The 17218-nt window shown below is 39.2% G+C and overlaps 1 protein-coding gene across 1 annotated transcript in view; it reads left to right on the top strand.

Moving 5' to 3' along the window:
• Window positions 1-17218, top strand: part of CUBN (cubilin) — a 273177-nt gene that overhangs the window by 222888 nt on the left and 33071 nt on the right. Inside the window, exons 57-59 of the mRNA XM_049626901.1 lie at window positions 5055-5255; window positions 7996-8125; window positions 10945-11162. Of these exons, the coding sequence (XP_049482858.1) occupies window positions 5055-5255; window positions 7996-8125; window positions 10945-11162 (549 nt within the window). The remainder of the gene's footprint in view (window positions 1-5054; window positions 5256-7995; window positions 8126-10944; window positions 11163-17218) is intronic.

The following is a 17218-nucleotide window of genomic DNA, read 5'->3' as shown; positions in this document are numbered from 1 at the left end:
CAAATGATTTTTCCCTATCTGTAGTCCTCTTAGATATCTCTGCCTCTCTATCATGGCTCTCAAGAAAAATTGCACTCTGAATCTAAATTTTACAAGTTTATACTATTTGCTGAATTACTCATCCTTGGTTTCCTTTCAGTTCTCTCCAAGTTCTTGGAATCATAATGGCGTTCAGAATTGAACATTTCTCTGTAATAAAGTCAGAAGAGTGTGATAAAAATTGTATTTCAATACATTGGATAGAGCCTTACCCATTTCAAACAATACAATCTCAAAGTTTTTTAGAAGGATGGAAAATAATCATCAAAACAAATCATGGAGGATTGCTTTACACTTCAGAGATTTCAGTAGTAAATATACATCAAATTATTTACTAAAGATAGAATTAAGAATGACTGGAGCTCCTTTTCTCATGATACAGGCTCTAGTCCAAGGAGAATGCATCATTCAATCTCAGGTTACCTCTTCCTGTTAAGTCCTCATATGTGTAATAAATGTTACCTCTTGGCCATAAACTCAACTTGGATATTTACCTTGGTCCTTGAAGAACTTCTTCAAGCCTTGACCAAGTTCCTTTCTCTTCCTAGAAGGCGATCATGCTAGTTGCATTTAACTATATTCTATTTGAGAGGTTTGTGTATATTTTTATTGTATATTCAATTGGTTTCCCCCTATGATTATGGAAGAGTGTTTAATATTATTATCTGATAACTGTGGTCTTTGTCACCAAGAATCAGACTGTGTGGTGATGTGATAAGTAGAGCTTGAGGAAAGGATATATATGTGTGAATTACTTTATCCCTATCAAGATAGTTATATCTCATTTTCTTATACTTTACCTTGTTTACGCTAATCCTCGTTATGTTCTTAGACTTCAGGTAAATTTTATAAATTCTGATATCATGTAGTGTTTGATTTTTTTATGGATAAAATTTAGAAGGACATCCTACCTTCAAGAAATGACTGCTGGAAAGGATATAAGAATGTCTTAACCCGTCAAGCAACTTGCCAAATATCATAACTTTCATAATATTGAGTCAGGCTGTGCAGATGAGCAGATTTTTTTGAATGGTTTAGTTGTTTGATACTCTCTCACCATCTACAAAAAGATTATAAAATCCTCTCTCAACTTCCTCTGCCTCTCCCCTACCCAATGTCCTTATTGTTGAACATAGATCTTTTGTGAACAGTTAATGAGTTTTGGTTGTATCTTGTTATAGATGCACCACTGCTATTTGGCAAACTTTCTAGAACTGAACTGGTTCCTTTAATTAATATTTTGGAAACATGATCAACTCTATGACACGTTTTACCCATGTTTCACAGCCTTTCCGTAATTTTCTAAGACAACCACCACTGTGATAGTCTACATCATTAGGTCAACAACTTAAAAACTAACTCTTTAATACTTAACAGATATCTGCATAGCAAACTATTGGATCAAAGTGGAACCAAGCTTTTAATGTAGCATTGGCAATATTTCCTTTCATTCTGTGATTTTGCTATTATAACTTTATATATTGTTGATGGCTAAAGATATTTTTAAGCTAATGCATAATATTTTTTGATTCTCAAACTCACCTACTCTGAATTTTTAAAATTCCAATAAAGATTTTGGTGGCTGGAGCACAAATTAAGAGGTTACAATTAAGGGTACATAATCTTCCAGAATTCAAACTATGCATCTGAGTTTAATGTATTTCTTTTTTTGTCCTATTTTCCCAACAACATATTGCTTCTATTTATATGGTATTGTCATGGAGTTAAGTCTTTCACATTTCTAGGAGATTTATCTCCAATTAGAAGCATTCCTATTCCAGGATTTCCAAAATGAAGAAATTCTTTGAGGTTAATTTAATAAATATCTTGAACTCATACTCAAGATTGAAGTTGGGTAGAAACATAGCTAGGGAGCCAAATGTCCTCCATCAATTTTTTCTCTAAGATAATACATCTGAGGGGCGCCTGGGTGGCGCAGTCGGTTAAGCGTCCGACTTCAGCCAGGTCACGATCTCACGGTCCGTGAGTTCGAGCCCCGCGTCAGGCTCTGGGCTGATGGCTCGGAGCCTGGAGCCTGTTTCCGATTCTGTGTCTCCCTCTCTCTCTGCCCCTCCCCCGTTCATGCTCTGTCTCTCTCTGTCTCAAAAATAAATAAAAAACGTTGAAAAAAAAATTAAAAAAAAAAAAAGATAATACATCTGAAAAGGAGAGGGGGATTTTTAATATACAGATATGTAAAAGAAAATGCATTTATCAAGCTTATTTCAGTTAGAAGTGGTAGATGATCTTCAGGTTAGCATTGATACAGAGTTTATAGGAAGAATGCTGGGCTATCTTCTCTCATAAATGGGAGGTTTAAAAATAAGAAGGGAGTAATGGGCTTCCAGAACAAGCGGAAGCAAGAACAAGAATCCTTCAGAATGCTCTCTTTCCTTCCCACTCCCGCCCCACCCCCATCTTTTGTTGCTTTCCGCACGACAACTTCATTTTCTCTTACCGCAGCGGACCTTCCGTCACATGTCAGGAGACAGCTGCTGATGTTTTCCAAGTTGAACATCTGTGGCTTCTTCTATTGACTCCCTCTTACTCAGTTACAGTTTGAACACACCTGATTGGTCTAGATTGGGTCCGACATCCTATCTTGAAGTAATCAATCTATCAACAGTGCTCAGGGTAGTGGGATTCTATAAAAATAATAACAATGATTACGATTATGATCGTCCCTGGAATTATAATTTCTGACCCAGAAATTCCACTCTTAGGTATTTATCCAAAAGAAATAGAGATTTGTGACCATGCTGGTGTCCAGAATATGAAAGAACTCTTACAGGTCAACAATAATAGATGTATGACCTAATTTTAAAATGGCAAAGGGTCTGAATAGACATTTCTTCAAAGAGAGTATGCAAAGAGAGTATCCAATAAGCACATGAAAAGATGCTTAGTGTCATTAGTCGCAGGGAAATGCAAATCAACACCATAATGAGCTATTACTTTGTACCCACTAGGATAGCTAAATAAAGACAGACAATAACAAGTGTTGGTGAGGGGGTGGGAAACTGGAACCCTCATATAGTGCTGGTGGGGTGGTAAAATGGTGTAGCACCTTTGGAAAATAGTCAGGTCCTAAAAATGTTAAACAGAGAGTTACCATATGAGTCATCAATTCTAGTCCTGCTTAAATACCCAAGGGAATTGAAGCCATATGTCCACACAAGACCTTGTACGTGAATGTTCACTGCAGCATGATTCATAATAGCCAAAAGGTAGAAGCAAACCAAATGTCCATTAATTGCTGAATGGATAAACTAAACTGTGGTCTATCCATATATTGGAATACTACTCAGCCTTGGAAGGAATGAAATACCAACACATGCTGCAACATGGATGAAACGCAAAAACATCACATTGAGTAAAAGCAGCCAGTGACAAAAGACTGCATGTGACACAATTCTGTTTATGTGAAATGTCCAGAGTGGACAAATCCATAGAGATTGAAAGTAGGTTCGTGGTTGCCTAGGGTTGGGAGAGCAGTAAAGAGGGAGGGGTAAATGGGCAGTGATTATTAATGGGGCAGAGTTTATCTCCAGGAGAATGCAAATGTAGAACTGGGGACAATGTTAGATACCTCAGTTGCCGTGGTACTGTAAGTTAAAAACAACTTTCCAAGGGGCCACTTGATAAACCTAAAAAGAACCTTACCTTTGTACCAGTAACCCAACTTCTAAAAACATATCCTAATGACATAATGAGAAACTTCGGCAAATATCTATGCACAAGAGTGTTTGTTTCAACAGTATTTTTAATCAAAATAAGGTGGAAAAGATAGAATTAGCAAGCAATGGAGGATTAATTGAACTTAATATGGTACATCTATATGTTAGAGTTTTATGTATGCATTAAATTCAATGTTTTAAAAGAATATTTAATCACATAAAATGTGTGGTTATGTTATTTTATGTTAATAAAAATTAAGTTACAAAAGATCATGCTCAGTGATCCCAATAATGTTTTCACAGTGTCTTTAACCTGTAAAAATGACTGCATAGGGTGCAGTAATAAGTCTTTTAAATATTTTGTTTATAGCGCTTTGCATTTCTCTGTGGAATGGCTTAGAGTATATATTTCTATGCATATATAATTAGAAAAAAAACAATGATATATAGATATGTATATCTAACAGTCACTAAACTCTTAACTAATGTTGTTTGTGTGAATATTTAAAAATGTTGTTCAGTGAATATTAAGGAATTTCTCATTATCTCTCCATGGTAGGAGTCCCTTATCTGTACATATGCATTAAGTTAAAACAGGGTTTTGCAGGATGCCTGGGTGGCTCACTGCGCTCAGCATCTGACTTTGGCTTGGGTCATGATCACTCAGCTTGTGAGTTCGAGCCCCGCGTTGAGGTCTGTGCTGATAGCTTGGAGCCTGCTTTGGATTCCGTGTCTCCCTCTCATTCTGCCTCTTCCCCATTCATGCTCTGTCTCTCTCTGTCAAGAAGTAAATACACATTAAAGACATTTTTTTAGAGCAGGGTTTTGCAAAAGCAGTGTGGTTGACATTTTGGGCCAGGTGACTTTTGTCCTGGTGGGAGGAAGGGAAGGTGTGGGTTGCCCTGAGCACTGGAACATGTTTAGCAGGACCCCTGGCCTCTCCCCACTCCATGCCACTAGTGCACCCCAGCGTTACAACGAAATGTTGTCTTCACGTCTTGCCCAGTGTCCCTGGCAGGCAAAATTGTTCTCAGTCTGTAGTCACTGAATGAAAGGAGCCATTTTATAAAGGAAGAAAATTCTGGATTGTTTGAGAGCGGGATTTATGTATTGTGGAGATCTACCTGTTTTCTCATACCGCTTGCTTTATAACTAGGGTAAACATGGTTTCATCAGGACATCAAGTTAAATAGCGACTTGCCAAAATAGCTCTTGACTCTTCTGTTAATTTCTATGCACATTGCATGAATCTGCATTACATTTTTGTCTGAACATTGATAGCACTGATCACCCGTGTTGTTTCTGATTCTAACGCTGGTTGTTCCGTGCTCTATGCAGCTCGCTCAGCCGTAACGGGTAGCTGTGACAGTGATGGCCTTCACATTATCAGAGGCTCCAGCTTCTCTTCCACGCCTTTTGCCACCATATGTGGTGACGAGATCCTACCTCCTGTCACCATTGTAGGCCCGGTGCTGTTCAACTTCTACTCAAATGCATACACCACTGCCTTGGGATTCAAGCTTGACTATAAGATAACCCGTGAGTAGCTATAATGATATTGTCTGGAATTTGCTTCTTTTCTTGAGTCATTCCCATAAGGAGTTTTAATGGTGATTCATACACCACCACTTGAAGACTCAGACACATTAAGGGGAAAAATTATCAATTAGATGCCTGCTCTACAAGTACTCAGGTATTTTCTTCAAAAATCAACACAAAAAAAACAAAAAATGGGGGGAGGGGACCTTTTCAATGAACTTTGGATAGAACTACTCTTTGAAAACCAAATGGAAGATTGGGATTTATTTTGGTAATTTAAGTTAGAATTAACGTTCCTGCTGTCTTTAGTTGTTAGTGTATTATATAAAGGTGACTTTTGGCCTCGACTGTCCAGATACCTGTTTCATTTCTCCAAATCACTTTGCTAATGTGAAAAGCAGTATTTTATGATTTAGAAAAAAAGTTGAAGAGAATATTATTGTGATGTTCTGTTCGGAAATAATTTTTAAATAAATACAAAAAGCATAAGGTCTAATGGAAAAGAAAAGATTGATATATTCAACTCTGTTATAATTTGCAACTTCTTTATTTCAAAGGCAAAGTGAAAAGGCAGGTCATGGATTGAGCAACGGCCTTGGTAGCTACCAGGACCTTTTCATTCGCTATAGACGATTTAATCATGTATTTGAAAACCATAAGATTATGTTTCCCTATTTTCAATAGTCTTTTCCTCTCCTGCAATAAACTTGGTCAGGTAACTGGCCATTTTTAACACGCCATCTCAGTTTCAGTAACATGGGCACACAAATCTGGCCAAAGCTTTGTTTTGTTATGTCTTTACTTGACCAAAGGTCATTGCTGAAGTTAAATCGTTTTCTTTCACTGCCCCCCATCCACAGAGAAGACTGGAAACTGACTCATGAAAAAGGCTTCTACAATTCATTCACATTAGCTGTGACCTGAGTCCTAATAACCCCATTTGTAAAGTGTGGCTGTGTGTGGTTCCGTAGGTCCATGGGCACAAAGAGAGTGGATGTGGGCACAGTAAGCATTCCTTCCCCCAGTTGTCTTGTTGAATGAAGAGGAGCATCAGGTTGTTTTATTCTTGTGGCATCACTGATGTGTTTTGGAGACTTAGATGCTGCTTTATGTTCTAGTTTTTAATCTCTCCTTTTCCCCAAAATACTGTAGGTAAGCTTTACCGTATCTATGATGACAGTCTCATTTACAGAGTGTTGACTTTAAGATTTCAAATTCTGACAAGGTACAAATTTGGGGGCTTGAGGACATTGATAAGCTTTCAGAGACCAAATAACTGTGTATAAGCTGAAATAAAATAATGGTTACACAAATCTTATGTTTAATTCACTACATTTGTCTCCAGAGGTCTGAGTGTGTGAATACTTGTGGGCATGTAGAGAATTGCCTTCCTTGAAAAATGGGCTTACCTGAGCGACTATAAACTAACCAAGCAAGCAGCCAACCAACAAATAACCTTACTAACCTTAAATGGCAGCTGTAATTTGTCATTTATAAGAGATGTAAATGGAATATATCTATTGACGTTATATAAACCATAGAAATATCATCAAAATATACTAACATTGTAATTTTGGGATCATAAGATAAACATAAGCCTTTCTCGCTGTAAGGAGTGGGGCACTTTCTATCATTGTGTGGCATAATCCAATCTTCCTTATATGTAAGGCCAAGCAAAAATAATAATTTTATATTTTTAATAATGGGAATTGATTCTCTTTTTATGGCTGTTGTTTTTTGATTAATAGAAATAACTGAGGGCTCTGGGCTGTTGATTGCTGGAGCTAGGGTGGGGAGTAGAACTAGCCTCTTCATGCTTGCTAAATTAAAGACCATTACTCCAAATTTGGGCAAATACAGTCCTTACCAGTATTGCAACTAAATGAAAATACAAAGGACCCAAAAGATATGCATCTGAGCCCATGAAAGGAACTAACCTTGAAAGTTCTAAAAAACTATTTCCAACACTTCACCTTATAACAGTCTATCTTTGACAGAGGAGACTCTATATTTAAGATCTTTAATCTGTATTAAAGATTTCCAGATCACAATCCTTCCTGGGTTCAGATGCTCACAACAAATCTGCATGCCTTTTCTAAGCTTCCAGTTATCTCTGTCATCCCTCTCAATCTGTCAGTTAAACATAGGGAAGGGGCACTTGGGTGGCTCAGTTGGTTAAATGGTCGACTTCGGCTCAGATCATGATCCCACAGCTTGTGAGTTCGAGCCCCATGTCGGGCTCTGTACTGACAGCGTGGAGCCTGAAGCCTGCTTCAGATTCTGTGTCTCCTCTCTCTGCCCCTCTTCTGCTTGTGTTCTGTCCCTCTCTCTAGCAACAATTAAAAATAAATAAATAAATAAATAAATAAATTTTAAAAACTTAAAAAAAAAAAAAAAACCACGTTAGGAAAGGAAAGGGTAGTTATACCCCACCACATGAAATGTTCTTTCTCATTATTTTCATCCTGGTCATTAATTTGACTCAGACTCATTCTATTCCAAGATGTGTCTTAAAGTATTCTTCCCTGCTTCTACTTCCTTACTGTCTCTTTCTCTGAGCTCAGTGGAACAATCAATATTATTTGTAAACAACAATGAAGGGGGGGTTGAGTTTTTTTTAACACAGATGATTGTTATGTCTCTTAGGGGAAAAGGTACAATAGAAAGGATATCTCAAAATTATTCTTTCATGAGTAATACTTGTTCTCATGAAATACTTGTTCTCTGTTTTCTATTGCAGCCTGTGGCGGTGTGTTCAACTTCTCCATCGGGGTCATCAGGAGCCCTGCCTATGCACATTCAGACTACCCCAACAATATATACTGTTTGTACACCATCATCGGCAGAGAGGACAGAGTGATTCAGCTCAAGTATGTAAGACAGATGTACCTTCTTTAAAATATGTTCAGCTCTATTTACGGAAAAGACAGTACTTCACGATAAAGAACACTGATTCTTCTTGGAGGTATATAAGGGAACCTCGAGGAAGGGAGAGTGAAGTTTTTGTTGAGAGTGAAGTATAAATCCGGGAAATGGGTGTCCTTCCTCCCACACAAGCCAGTAGTGATTAGGGAGAAAAGCAGGCACTCCGCCAGTGAAAATGAATATTATAATTTTCCAACAGTTTCCAAAGAGCCTCGTATAATGGGTTGTAAAATTATAAACCTGTCTTGGGAACAGCAAGAGAAAGTAGTATCCATTTGTTGGACACTTATTACATACACAAGGGACTTTAATTGACACTTCACTTAATTCCCTTCTTTCATTCTGAAAACAGTCATATGAGGTATTTATTATTAAACTCAGTTTACTGATGAGAAAACTGGGGCTTAGAAGGGTCAAATAACTTTCTCAATGTGATATGCTATTAAATGAAGACTCAAAATCTGAATTCACATCATATTTTCTCCCAAAGCCATGTCCTTAATATTTCCCTGTGCTATCTCTTGAAGGGCAAATATTTTCTGACTACTTAAGAAATGTATTCTTATCCATGTATCAGAACACCTCTAAACTGGTGCTATTCAATATCGCTTATATCATCAGTAAAACTGTCCCCTAATCCTACCTACTCCCCGCAGGACTGAGTAAGGGAATACGACCTCCAGTTATAAGTGATAAAGTTCAAAATCACATTCATCTGAGATGACGTATTTGTAAGTCTTGTATTTCAGTGATATACAGTTTATGGCAGAAAACTCCGAAAGCTGGTGTGGTTCACAGCAATCTAGAATTCTTTATAGAAGGTTGACGGGCTAGGTTCTCCCCTACCTAGCCCCCCGCCACCCCGACTAAATGTTTGTGATCACTTTCATCCCTAAAAACGATATCCTTTCTGCACTTTGCCTCCAGGGACCTCATATATCAAACGGGTCTTTGGACGTAAAGACAAGTCTCACCCAGCCTGACTGGGTTCCTGTAGCAGACAGTAAGTGGTCTCTAGACTGGATCTTGAAGAAAGCCGATCTCCCCTGGGATTATTTGTAACGAAGCTGTGCCCAAAGGGTGAAAAAGCCCTTTAAGTCTTAGGAAGAAAAGAATAAACCAAAGCTGTCAGACGGTCCAGAGCAGGAGGCCTATGAACAGAAGTGTAAGGAGTCAGTCTTGTCATCTGCCATGATGCGACAGCATTTGCTTCTATGTCCGCAGGATTATAGTTGATCTATATACCACATATGTTGATAACGTAGATTTCTGTTTCCTCGCTGGGCCCTGGGCTCATCATAGTCAAAGTCCATGTCAGCATGTTTGGAAAATTATTTATTAGGCTCTTTCCAAGAACCTAAAGCCGATGAAAGAGATACTACCTCAGGCATTAAAGAGGTTGTAGACAGTTGTAAAAGAGGACTTCCTCCACCAGTGCTCCCAAAGTATGCTGGTGAAATAAACTTTTCTATCAATGGGACTTTCCACGTATTTTCTGTGCTCTGGGAAAAATGATACAACATAAAAAGCCAAAGCCTCTCTGAGTCTTCTAGGAAACTCACATCTTTATCTTTCTTTGTGAATGCACATTGTGGAAAATAAATGCGTCACCCAAGGAGGATGAAAATAAATGCAGTATTTTTAGAAATGACCTGGCTATTGCTCTGCTCTCACCATCATCATCATCATCATCAGGACATTAAATATTACATGTGGTTAAAGAAAATAAAGAATTTTGCATCTTTTTCTTAATCACCAGCTTGGAAAAAATTGAACTAATGAAAAGCTTTAAAAGAATTTACCGATCTTTTTTTTTTTCCTTCAGGCTCTTAAAAGGAATTTTCAAATTAGATATTTTCAAATTATTCTGCCGATATGTTATTTATTGTAGCCGCTAGCAAAAAGAAAAAAAAAAAAACTGAGAAAGCAGAAGAACTTCCAAAACAATGAGTGAAGGATATCGAATAATTCAAATAGGTTTAAGAAAAAACATGTTATAGTCAACACACCCTAAAATCCTAAAGATAAACCATGTGGAAAGGCTTGATTGTTTGGGAACTCTGGGATTAGTTACTTGAAATGACAGAGTGTAGGCCTTAGATCCATATAGTATCTCAGGCCATAAAAGTAAAACTAAGGATGTACTGTCAGGATAGTTTTGAGTGGTAACAAGCAAGCCCAAAGCACAGTAGCTTCATGAGCTCATTTCTCACCCTCACCTGTATGAGTATGTCCAATGTGGCTTGGTCACTCAGCAGCCAGGCTGACAGAAGCTTCATTTGTACATTTGAATCCATGGTCCATCAGTGTAGTGGGAAGGCAGTATGGCCAACTGAGTAGTAACTTTTTAAAAACATCTTCCAAAAAGTAATGCATGTCACTACTGCTTACATTTCTGTGGCCAAAGCAAGTCTTGGGGCCATGGTGAACCTCAGAGTGTGCACAGATGGGCAATTCTCCCAAACATCAGGAAGGCAGAGAGCTGGGGATGTGTGGTGAAGTTCCTGTTAACAACCACAGTGATCTTAAATGTCAGTTTTCGCTTATAGCAATCAAATCAGTAACACAGCATATTGTTTCCAATATTTTCTATCAGGTAAAGCATGGATATTCTGCTTCTAGTCTTTGTCTTTGTCTTTTTTTATTTTTATTTTTATTTATTTTTTGATTTTTTGGTTCCTTTTGTTCTTTTACAAGAACTAAAGGTATACTGTAATGGAAATCCAAATGGAGAACATCAGTATTAACAAGGTTCATTCCACAGGTTTAGTGATTTTGATGTGGTTCCCTCCACCTTCTGCTCCCAAGACTATCTGGCAATTTATGATGGTTCTAACATCAGTAATCCTCTTCTTGGAAAATTCTGTGGGTCCATTCTTCCACCAAATATTAAGAGCAACAATAACAGCATGCTTCTGGTATTCAAGACAGATTCGTTTCAAACAGCAAGAGGTTGGAAAATAACTTTCCGTCAGACACTGGGTAAGAATTGTGGATATATGAATCTATTTTTCATGACTGTTATTTTTCTGCTTTATTTTTTTTCACCTGACCAAAGTTGCTTTTCATTTAAATTTTGAGGAATAGGTCACATAACGTTTTGGTTTTAAAAATTACATATGCTGTATTTTGATTAAAAAAACAATCACTCAATGGAGCGCCTGGGTGGTTCAGTCGGTTAAGCATCCGACTTCGGCTCGGGTCATGATCTCACGGTTCGTGGGTTCGAGCCCCGTGTCGGGCTCTGTGCTGACAGTTCGGAGACTGGAGCCTGCTTCGGATTCTGTGTCTCCTTCTCTCTCTGGCCCTCCCCTACTTGCTCTTTGTCTCTGTCTCTCAAAAATGAATAAACATTAAAAAAAAATGACTCAACTAATATACCTCTTAGGTATACAAAGGTAAACTCTACATACACAACCATCTCTAATGAGACCTGAGCCTCCTTTTATCACTGACAGAAATGGTGGAATTTTAGCCTAAAAGCAGGCAAGGGCTCCATCAAGGAAAAAAGGCCTCATGACCTGTGTTGCCTTTATCTTTAAAATGATGAAGAGCCTTGGGAGGATTTTAAGAAAAAACTGCATGGCCAGACTTGACTTCTTTCTGGAAAGGTGACAGTGGTAGCAGGGTGGAGGAAGGCTGGAGAGGAGGGAACCTGTGACCTGACAAGAAGAAGCTCACTGCAGAATTCTGGATGGGAAAGGTTGAAGGCTCACATTGACACAGTGGGAATGGAAAATGAAGGAAAGGTAAGAATTCAGAGAAACTGAGAAGGTAGAGTGCGTGGGAAGTACAGTGTGGAAGTTGGTGACATATTGCAGGAGGAGAGGATTTGACGATTTCTGGATAGTGGCACCTTAGGAGGCTAAGATTTAGGGAAGAAATACTCGACTAGTTTGGAGCAGTTGTGGTTGGAGGCCTCAGAGATACCTAAGTGGAGAAATACAGGAGGAAATTGATCCTCGAGAAGCAATTTGGGCTGGAGAGAATGATCTGGAAGTCTTCTAGAGGTGAAAGGAAAAGCTAGATGTGAGGTTAAATTGAAGACCGTTTATTCCCACTGCGTGTGAGAAGTAATTATATAAAATTGACTCAGAGCTTTGAGTCATTTAAACTCTAAATGAGTTAATCCATTCTGTTTATCTATATTCATAGCGTCAATGGCACAGTCTAAGAAAACTTACGTTTGACTCTGCAAAGTGCTTTGATTCCTCCATTTGGATATAGATGTGATTCATGTTCTGCCAATGAACAGCTCACCAAACGAATCGCATTCCCTGTGAGTGAAGACTTAAAGAGACCTGACACGTTTTCTGCAATAAGCTTTCTGAGTCACTATTGAAACTCTTTCTTTCTCTTTACCCCATGCTGTGGATCACCTTCATCCCTCTGATACAGAGCAAAGCTTACCTTAAGCTTTCTTTACGTTCGATGTGTCGCTTTTTTGTGCATTTCTTGAGGGAAGCAATTAGACGTTCGTGGTGTGAAGGCTTCCTAACAAAATGCAGACGTCATGACAAACTGTATCAGAAAACCACTTTGCCACCTATCGTACTTGGCTCGATCAACAGTAACTTGAGAGCCAGCCTCACGGGCAGACAGGGAGTATTGCCTCAATAGACTTGCCTACGCGAAGTGGTGTGCAAAACGCAGAGGATGTTTTGAAAGAAAAATTCATTTGCCTTTGGAGATTTTATTTTTTAATACACGAAAGAATTCACACATTCTTGCCTTTAGCACAGACTTTAGAATCAAATGACATATATTTGCATTTGTTCTTGCTACCTGCTTTCAAGTTGTTTTCCTTTTTTCCTAATCTATTCTCACACGACCACTGAAATGGTCTTAAAGTGCTCCACGCTGTTGTCATCTGCACAAAGCTTCCCGAGTTAGTCAGTGTTTCCCCAGCCTCGTTAATGACCGTGTTGTTTTTCTGAGCTACAAAGAAGGCATCTGTGGACTTACTGTGATTTGATGGAGTGAAGCAGCACAGGAGGAAAAATCTTGCCTTGTCAGAGGCACTGTTCACGTATGAGCACTTTGCTCTATCAGTCAATGACTGCTTTCCTCTGGTCACGGTTATAGGAAGGGTTCAAGTGCAGGGAACAAAAAGTGGACTGTCATTAGTTGCCGGAGTTGTGTGACCACTGCATTTCACGATGATGACTTTGACCTCTTTTTCATCTGTGTAATTGCCGTTGGCCACTTGGGAATATCTAAGAAGTAATTTTAGGTAATCTTTAATAGTAATTTTTTACTGAAAACCTCGGTGTTACCGTTTCGTATTGCTTTGGTCTCACAAAGCTTTCAAGACCACACAGGTGAGTTTGATGATCACTCTGCATAACTTTTCAATTTTGATTTTTGTTTGTTTGTTTGTGGTAAGGAAGTGGGGGAAAGAGCAATAACATTAGATTGAATTCTAGGGCTTATAGAACCTTTTAGTTACAGATCTGCATTAAAAAAAAAAAAAAAAAAAAAAAAAAAAAAAAAAAACTAGCCAGTAAGCTGCACCTTTCACATCTGTCTCACCTATCGAAAGCCACCCCACTTTTCCATAAAGAGGGGAAAGAGCCTGTGTGGACCCGACAGTCAACAGTCAACTGAATTTTTGACGGGGGATGTGCGGGTCAGTCCGGAAAACAGTATTTTCACAGAGTAAATAATTGCTGTGAAGACGAGACCGTTTTAGCCTGTGACATCCCAGTTTCGTTCATCTTGACACGCACTGGAGTTTTGCACATTCACTATTTACATTATACACTTGACAGTAATTTACTTCAACGTTTCAGAGGTCAGTAAAGAGCCCCATTCGTATAAGTCTGTGATCATAAGGTGAACTCCTTTGTATTGCTGATGGGTCAGAACAAATTTGGGGGAAATATCCTATAGTTTGTGTCAATTACTAAATGTGTAGGGAAACAGAGTTTCCTTCTGTATTCCAGGCCTGTAATGCACAGGGCGTAAGGTAAAAAGAAAGGAAGGCAGGTCCTTCATGGGGGCTCACATCTAACTGTAACATTAATCTGCCTTCCTCTCTCTCCCCCTGCACCCCAGCATTCCATGAATAATTCATCCTGAAAGAAGATAACCAGGAAAGGGATCATCCTGGGCTTTAGGGATCTGTGCAATTCTGAAATTATCTGAGTGTTTTCTCAAGAGCGTGCATTGCTTTCCTCTGATTGTCACTGGTATTGATGATCTTATCAAGTTTCAAAAGCCATCAGTCCTGTGGGTTTGGCTGAAATGGGAATGCTATATATAGTGCAGAATTGACATTTTTAAGTGCCCTATAGTCTGTTCACTTCTGCTAGTTGAGTTTTTGTCCCTCCTTGACCACCAGTGGCTGGTTTGGCCATGACTGTGCTCACATGTATGTCCTGTGAAGCATTGCAATTGCATATTGCATTGCAAATGTATATTTAAACCATCAAGGCCCCTGTTGCCTTTTACTGTCCCGGTCTCATGCCAGGGTGCTGCTCAGTCAGTCTTACTCACAACATGCTTGTCACGTTAGGCATCAGGCTTCTAGATACTTGATTAGATCAGGGATTTAAATTACATTTACTTGTGCAGTGCCACGGTACTTTCATGTGTATTTTAAAGTAATGTCTTCTATAACACCTCAGCAAAATGTTGGGGTCAAAACTGACCCTGGCCTAATTAGGTGTGAGGTTGGTAGGCATTTTGCTCAGCGAGTAGCCCAGGAGAGAGTAAAAAGTGACCCTTCAGGATGACATGTCCTAGAAGGACAAAGACGTCACCCTGGGGAAGATGACAGGATTGGGGACAAGAGGTTCTCTTCCCCTAAGACTGTGAACACTGGATGTATGACTAAAGCTCCCAGCCCCCCCATTACCCACAGCCCGCGTGCTGAGGATGAGGCCACTCCCGGTCGCTAGCTGGGGTGTTCACCATATGGAGAACTAGTCAGGTGGCAATACGGTCAGGTTCACAGACCTTGCTGTGAGACAATGGCAAAAATACCAAAGTGCATGTTTAACAAGGACAAAATGAATCGTGCTCCACAAGATGGGAATGTGCCCAGATGGGAAGAGCCATAGACGGGAAAGCAGGTGGCCATGACATAAATGCTCCATTGCATTGTTGTCTGGTAAGATGCTTTAGAAAGGTCCTGTAACATTTTTGAGCTCCATTTTTATCCACTGAAAAAAGAAAAGTTTGAAACATTATCACTTTCTTTCTTTTAAGAATGTGATGGGGATAAAGTAGCTAATCCCTGTGCACAGTTCCTTAGATGTCAAAGAGAGAGGCTGTTATGTCATCAGAAAGTAATGTTGAGGTTTTGGATTTCTGCAAGGTTGCATGACCTTCCCCACCCTATCTCCAAGGTGGGGAAGAGGTGTGTGTACAGCTGGGGTCATTATCATCAACAGGACCGCTCCAGGGTGCCTTGATCTTTTTGTTTGTTCTTACTCACTTTGCACTGAAATCTAACTAGCAAACCCTAATGTTTGTTTTATAACTATAACTGAAATCAAAAGCTAAAGTCTGGTTAAATGCTAATGCCTGGCAGAGGTCTAGCGCGTAATACTCCACCACTATTGGCTGGTTGACTGTTCTGAAGAATAAATGGGCACATTGCACCTCCTTAACAATTACCTTATAGGTAATATAAATGATAGACTCTACATTATTATATCTAGATGCGCCTCCTTCCCAATCATGGTTCATGCAGTTCAGCTGTGACTCAGGGTGGAAACTTGGATCATTTTCATACCAAGAGAATCAGGACTTCTAGATGACACTCAACCTTTGGGTCATGTGCGTCTGCTCTCTGGATTTTTGCCCACTGCCGTAACATGTGGAAAACGGCTCCCTAACATGCTGAAAGAAGGCACCAGGAGCAGTGGGAGAGAGCCAAGGGAGCTGAACTTGACTTTGTTTGTAAGAGGGGACAGGAGAAGAAGGAAAGGGAGACTGACAAAGGCAACGAGAGTTGCAGCCCCAAAGATGGAAAATATAGTCAAAACAGATGGAGAAAAATATCACAACATGTCAGAATCAGACTCTGGTTTCTAGTTATTTCTTAGTTTCACAGTTTTGGTGTTATGTTTGGACGTTGAGAGGCACTCTAAAAATCTGTAGCTAAACAATAAAAGAATAAACTTAAGTATATCCAGTAACTCTAAATATTGATATGGGTACGTTTCCATGTGCTTCCTGACAGCCTGATAAAAGCTGCCAAACCATATTACTTTTAAAAGTACAAATACAATAAGAGAATTGAGTTAAAACTTGAATAATTTTATAAATCATTGCTCTAGTAACTCTCAGTTTAGCAATAATGAGGGTATTACTCGAAAGCACTGGCATTTGTCTGTTCTTTTAATGTCATTTGCTCCCTCTGATGAAGTCTGAGAATGAGATGAGCTGAAATGGTACACCCATGTGTAGAAAATTAGACTAAGCTTATTTCCGCCCTTGTTAAGCCTTCTAAATTTCACTGTTGATTGGACTTCCCTTGAGAGATGATGTCAAAGCCAAGGTTATCTGCAATCTCTTCTTGGTGGGTTTTGCTGAGAAGGTTTTTTTGCTGAGCCGAGAACGCAGGGCTTCGATAAAGAAAACAACAATGCTTGGTTCACCAAAACCTTATGAAGGCAAGTAGACAGGAGTAAAATTCCAGGTCAGTAAAAGGAAAGGAAAGATTTTTATTAAAATGTATTCCAACATCAGAATCTGTGCTCCCACCCCCACCCCCGCCCCCACCTCTGCAATGACCTGATTGCTGTGTCTGGTCTCCAAGAGTAGAGCGGTCACTGGGGAAATAAAACCAGTTGGTGCTGTGGAGACCAAGCTGAGTGACAAAATTGAGTTAGTGGTAAACCGTAAGATAACACTGGGAAACATTCAGATGCACAAGACCTGGAAAGCAATTATTCTGCATAACCTAAACCACATCAGCCCTTCTCAAAATGGAACCCCGCCTCATCGCAGATGTTCTCAAACCCAGGTGCTTTGAGTTACATTATTTGTAACCATAGATCCCCTATAATAATTATTATCCTTACTCA

The sequence above is a fragment of the Panthera uncia genome, chromosome B4 (assembly GCF_023721935.1).
Source record: "Panthera uncia isolate 11264 chromosome B4, Puncia_PCG_1.0, whole genome shotgun sequence".
Taxonomy (NCBI): Eukaryota; Metazoa; Chordata; class Mammalia; order Carnivora; family Felidae; genus Panthera; species Panthera uncia.
This window is presented reverse-complemented; position numbering and strand designations above follow the sequence as displayed.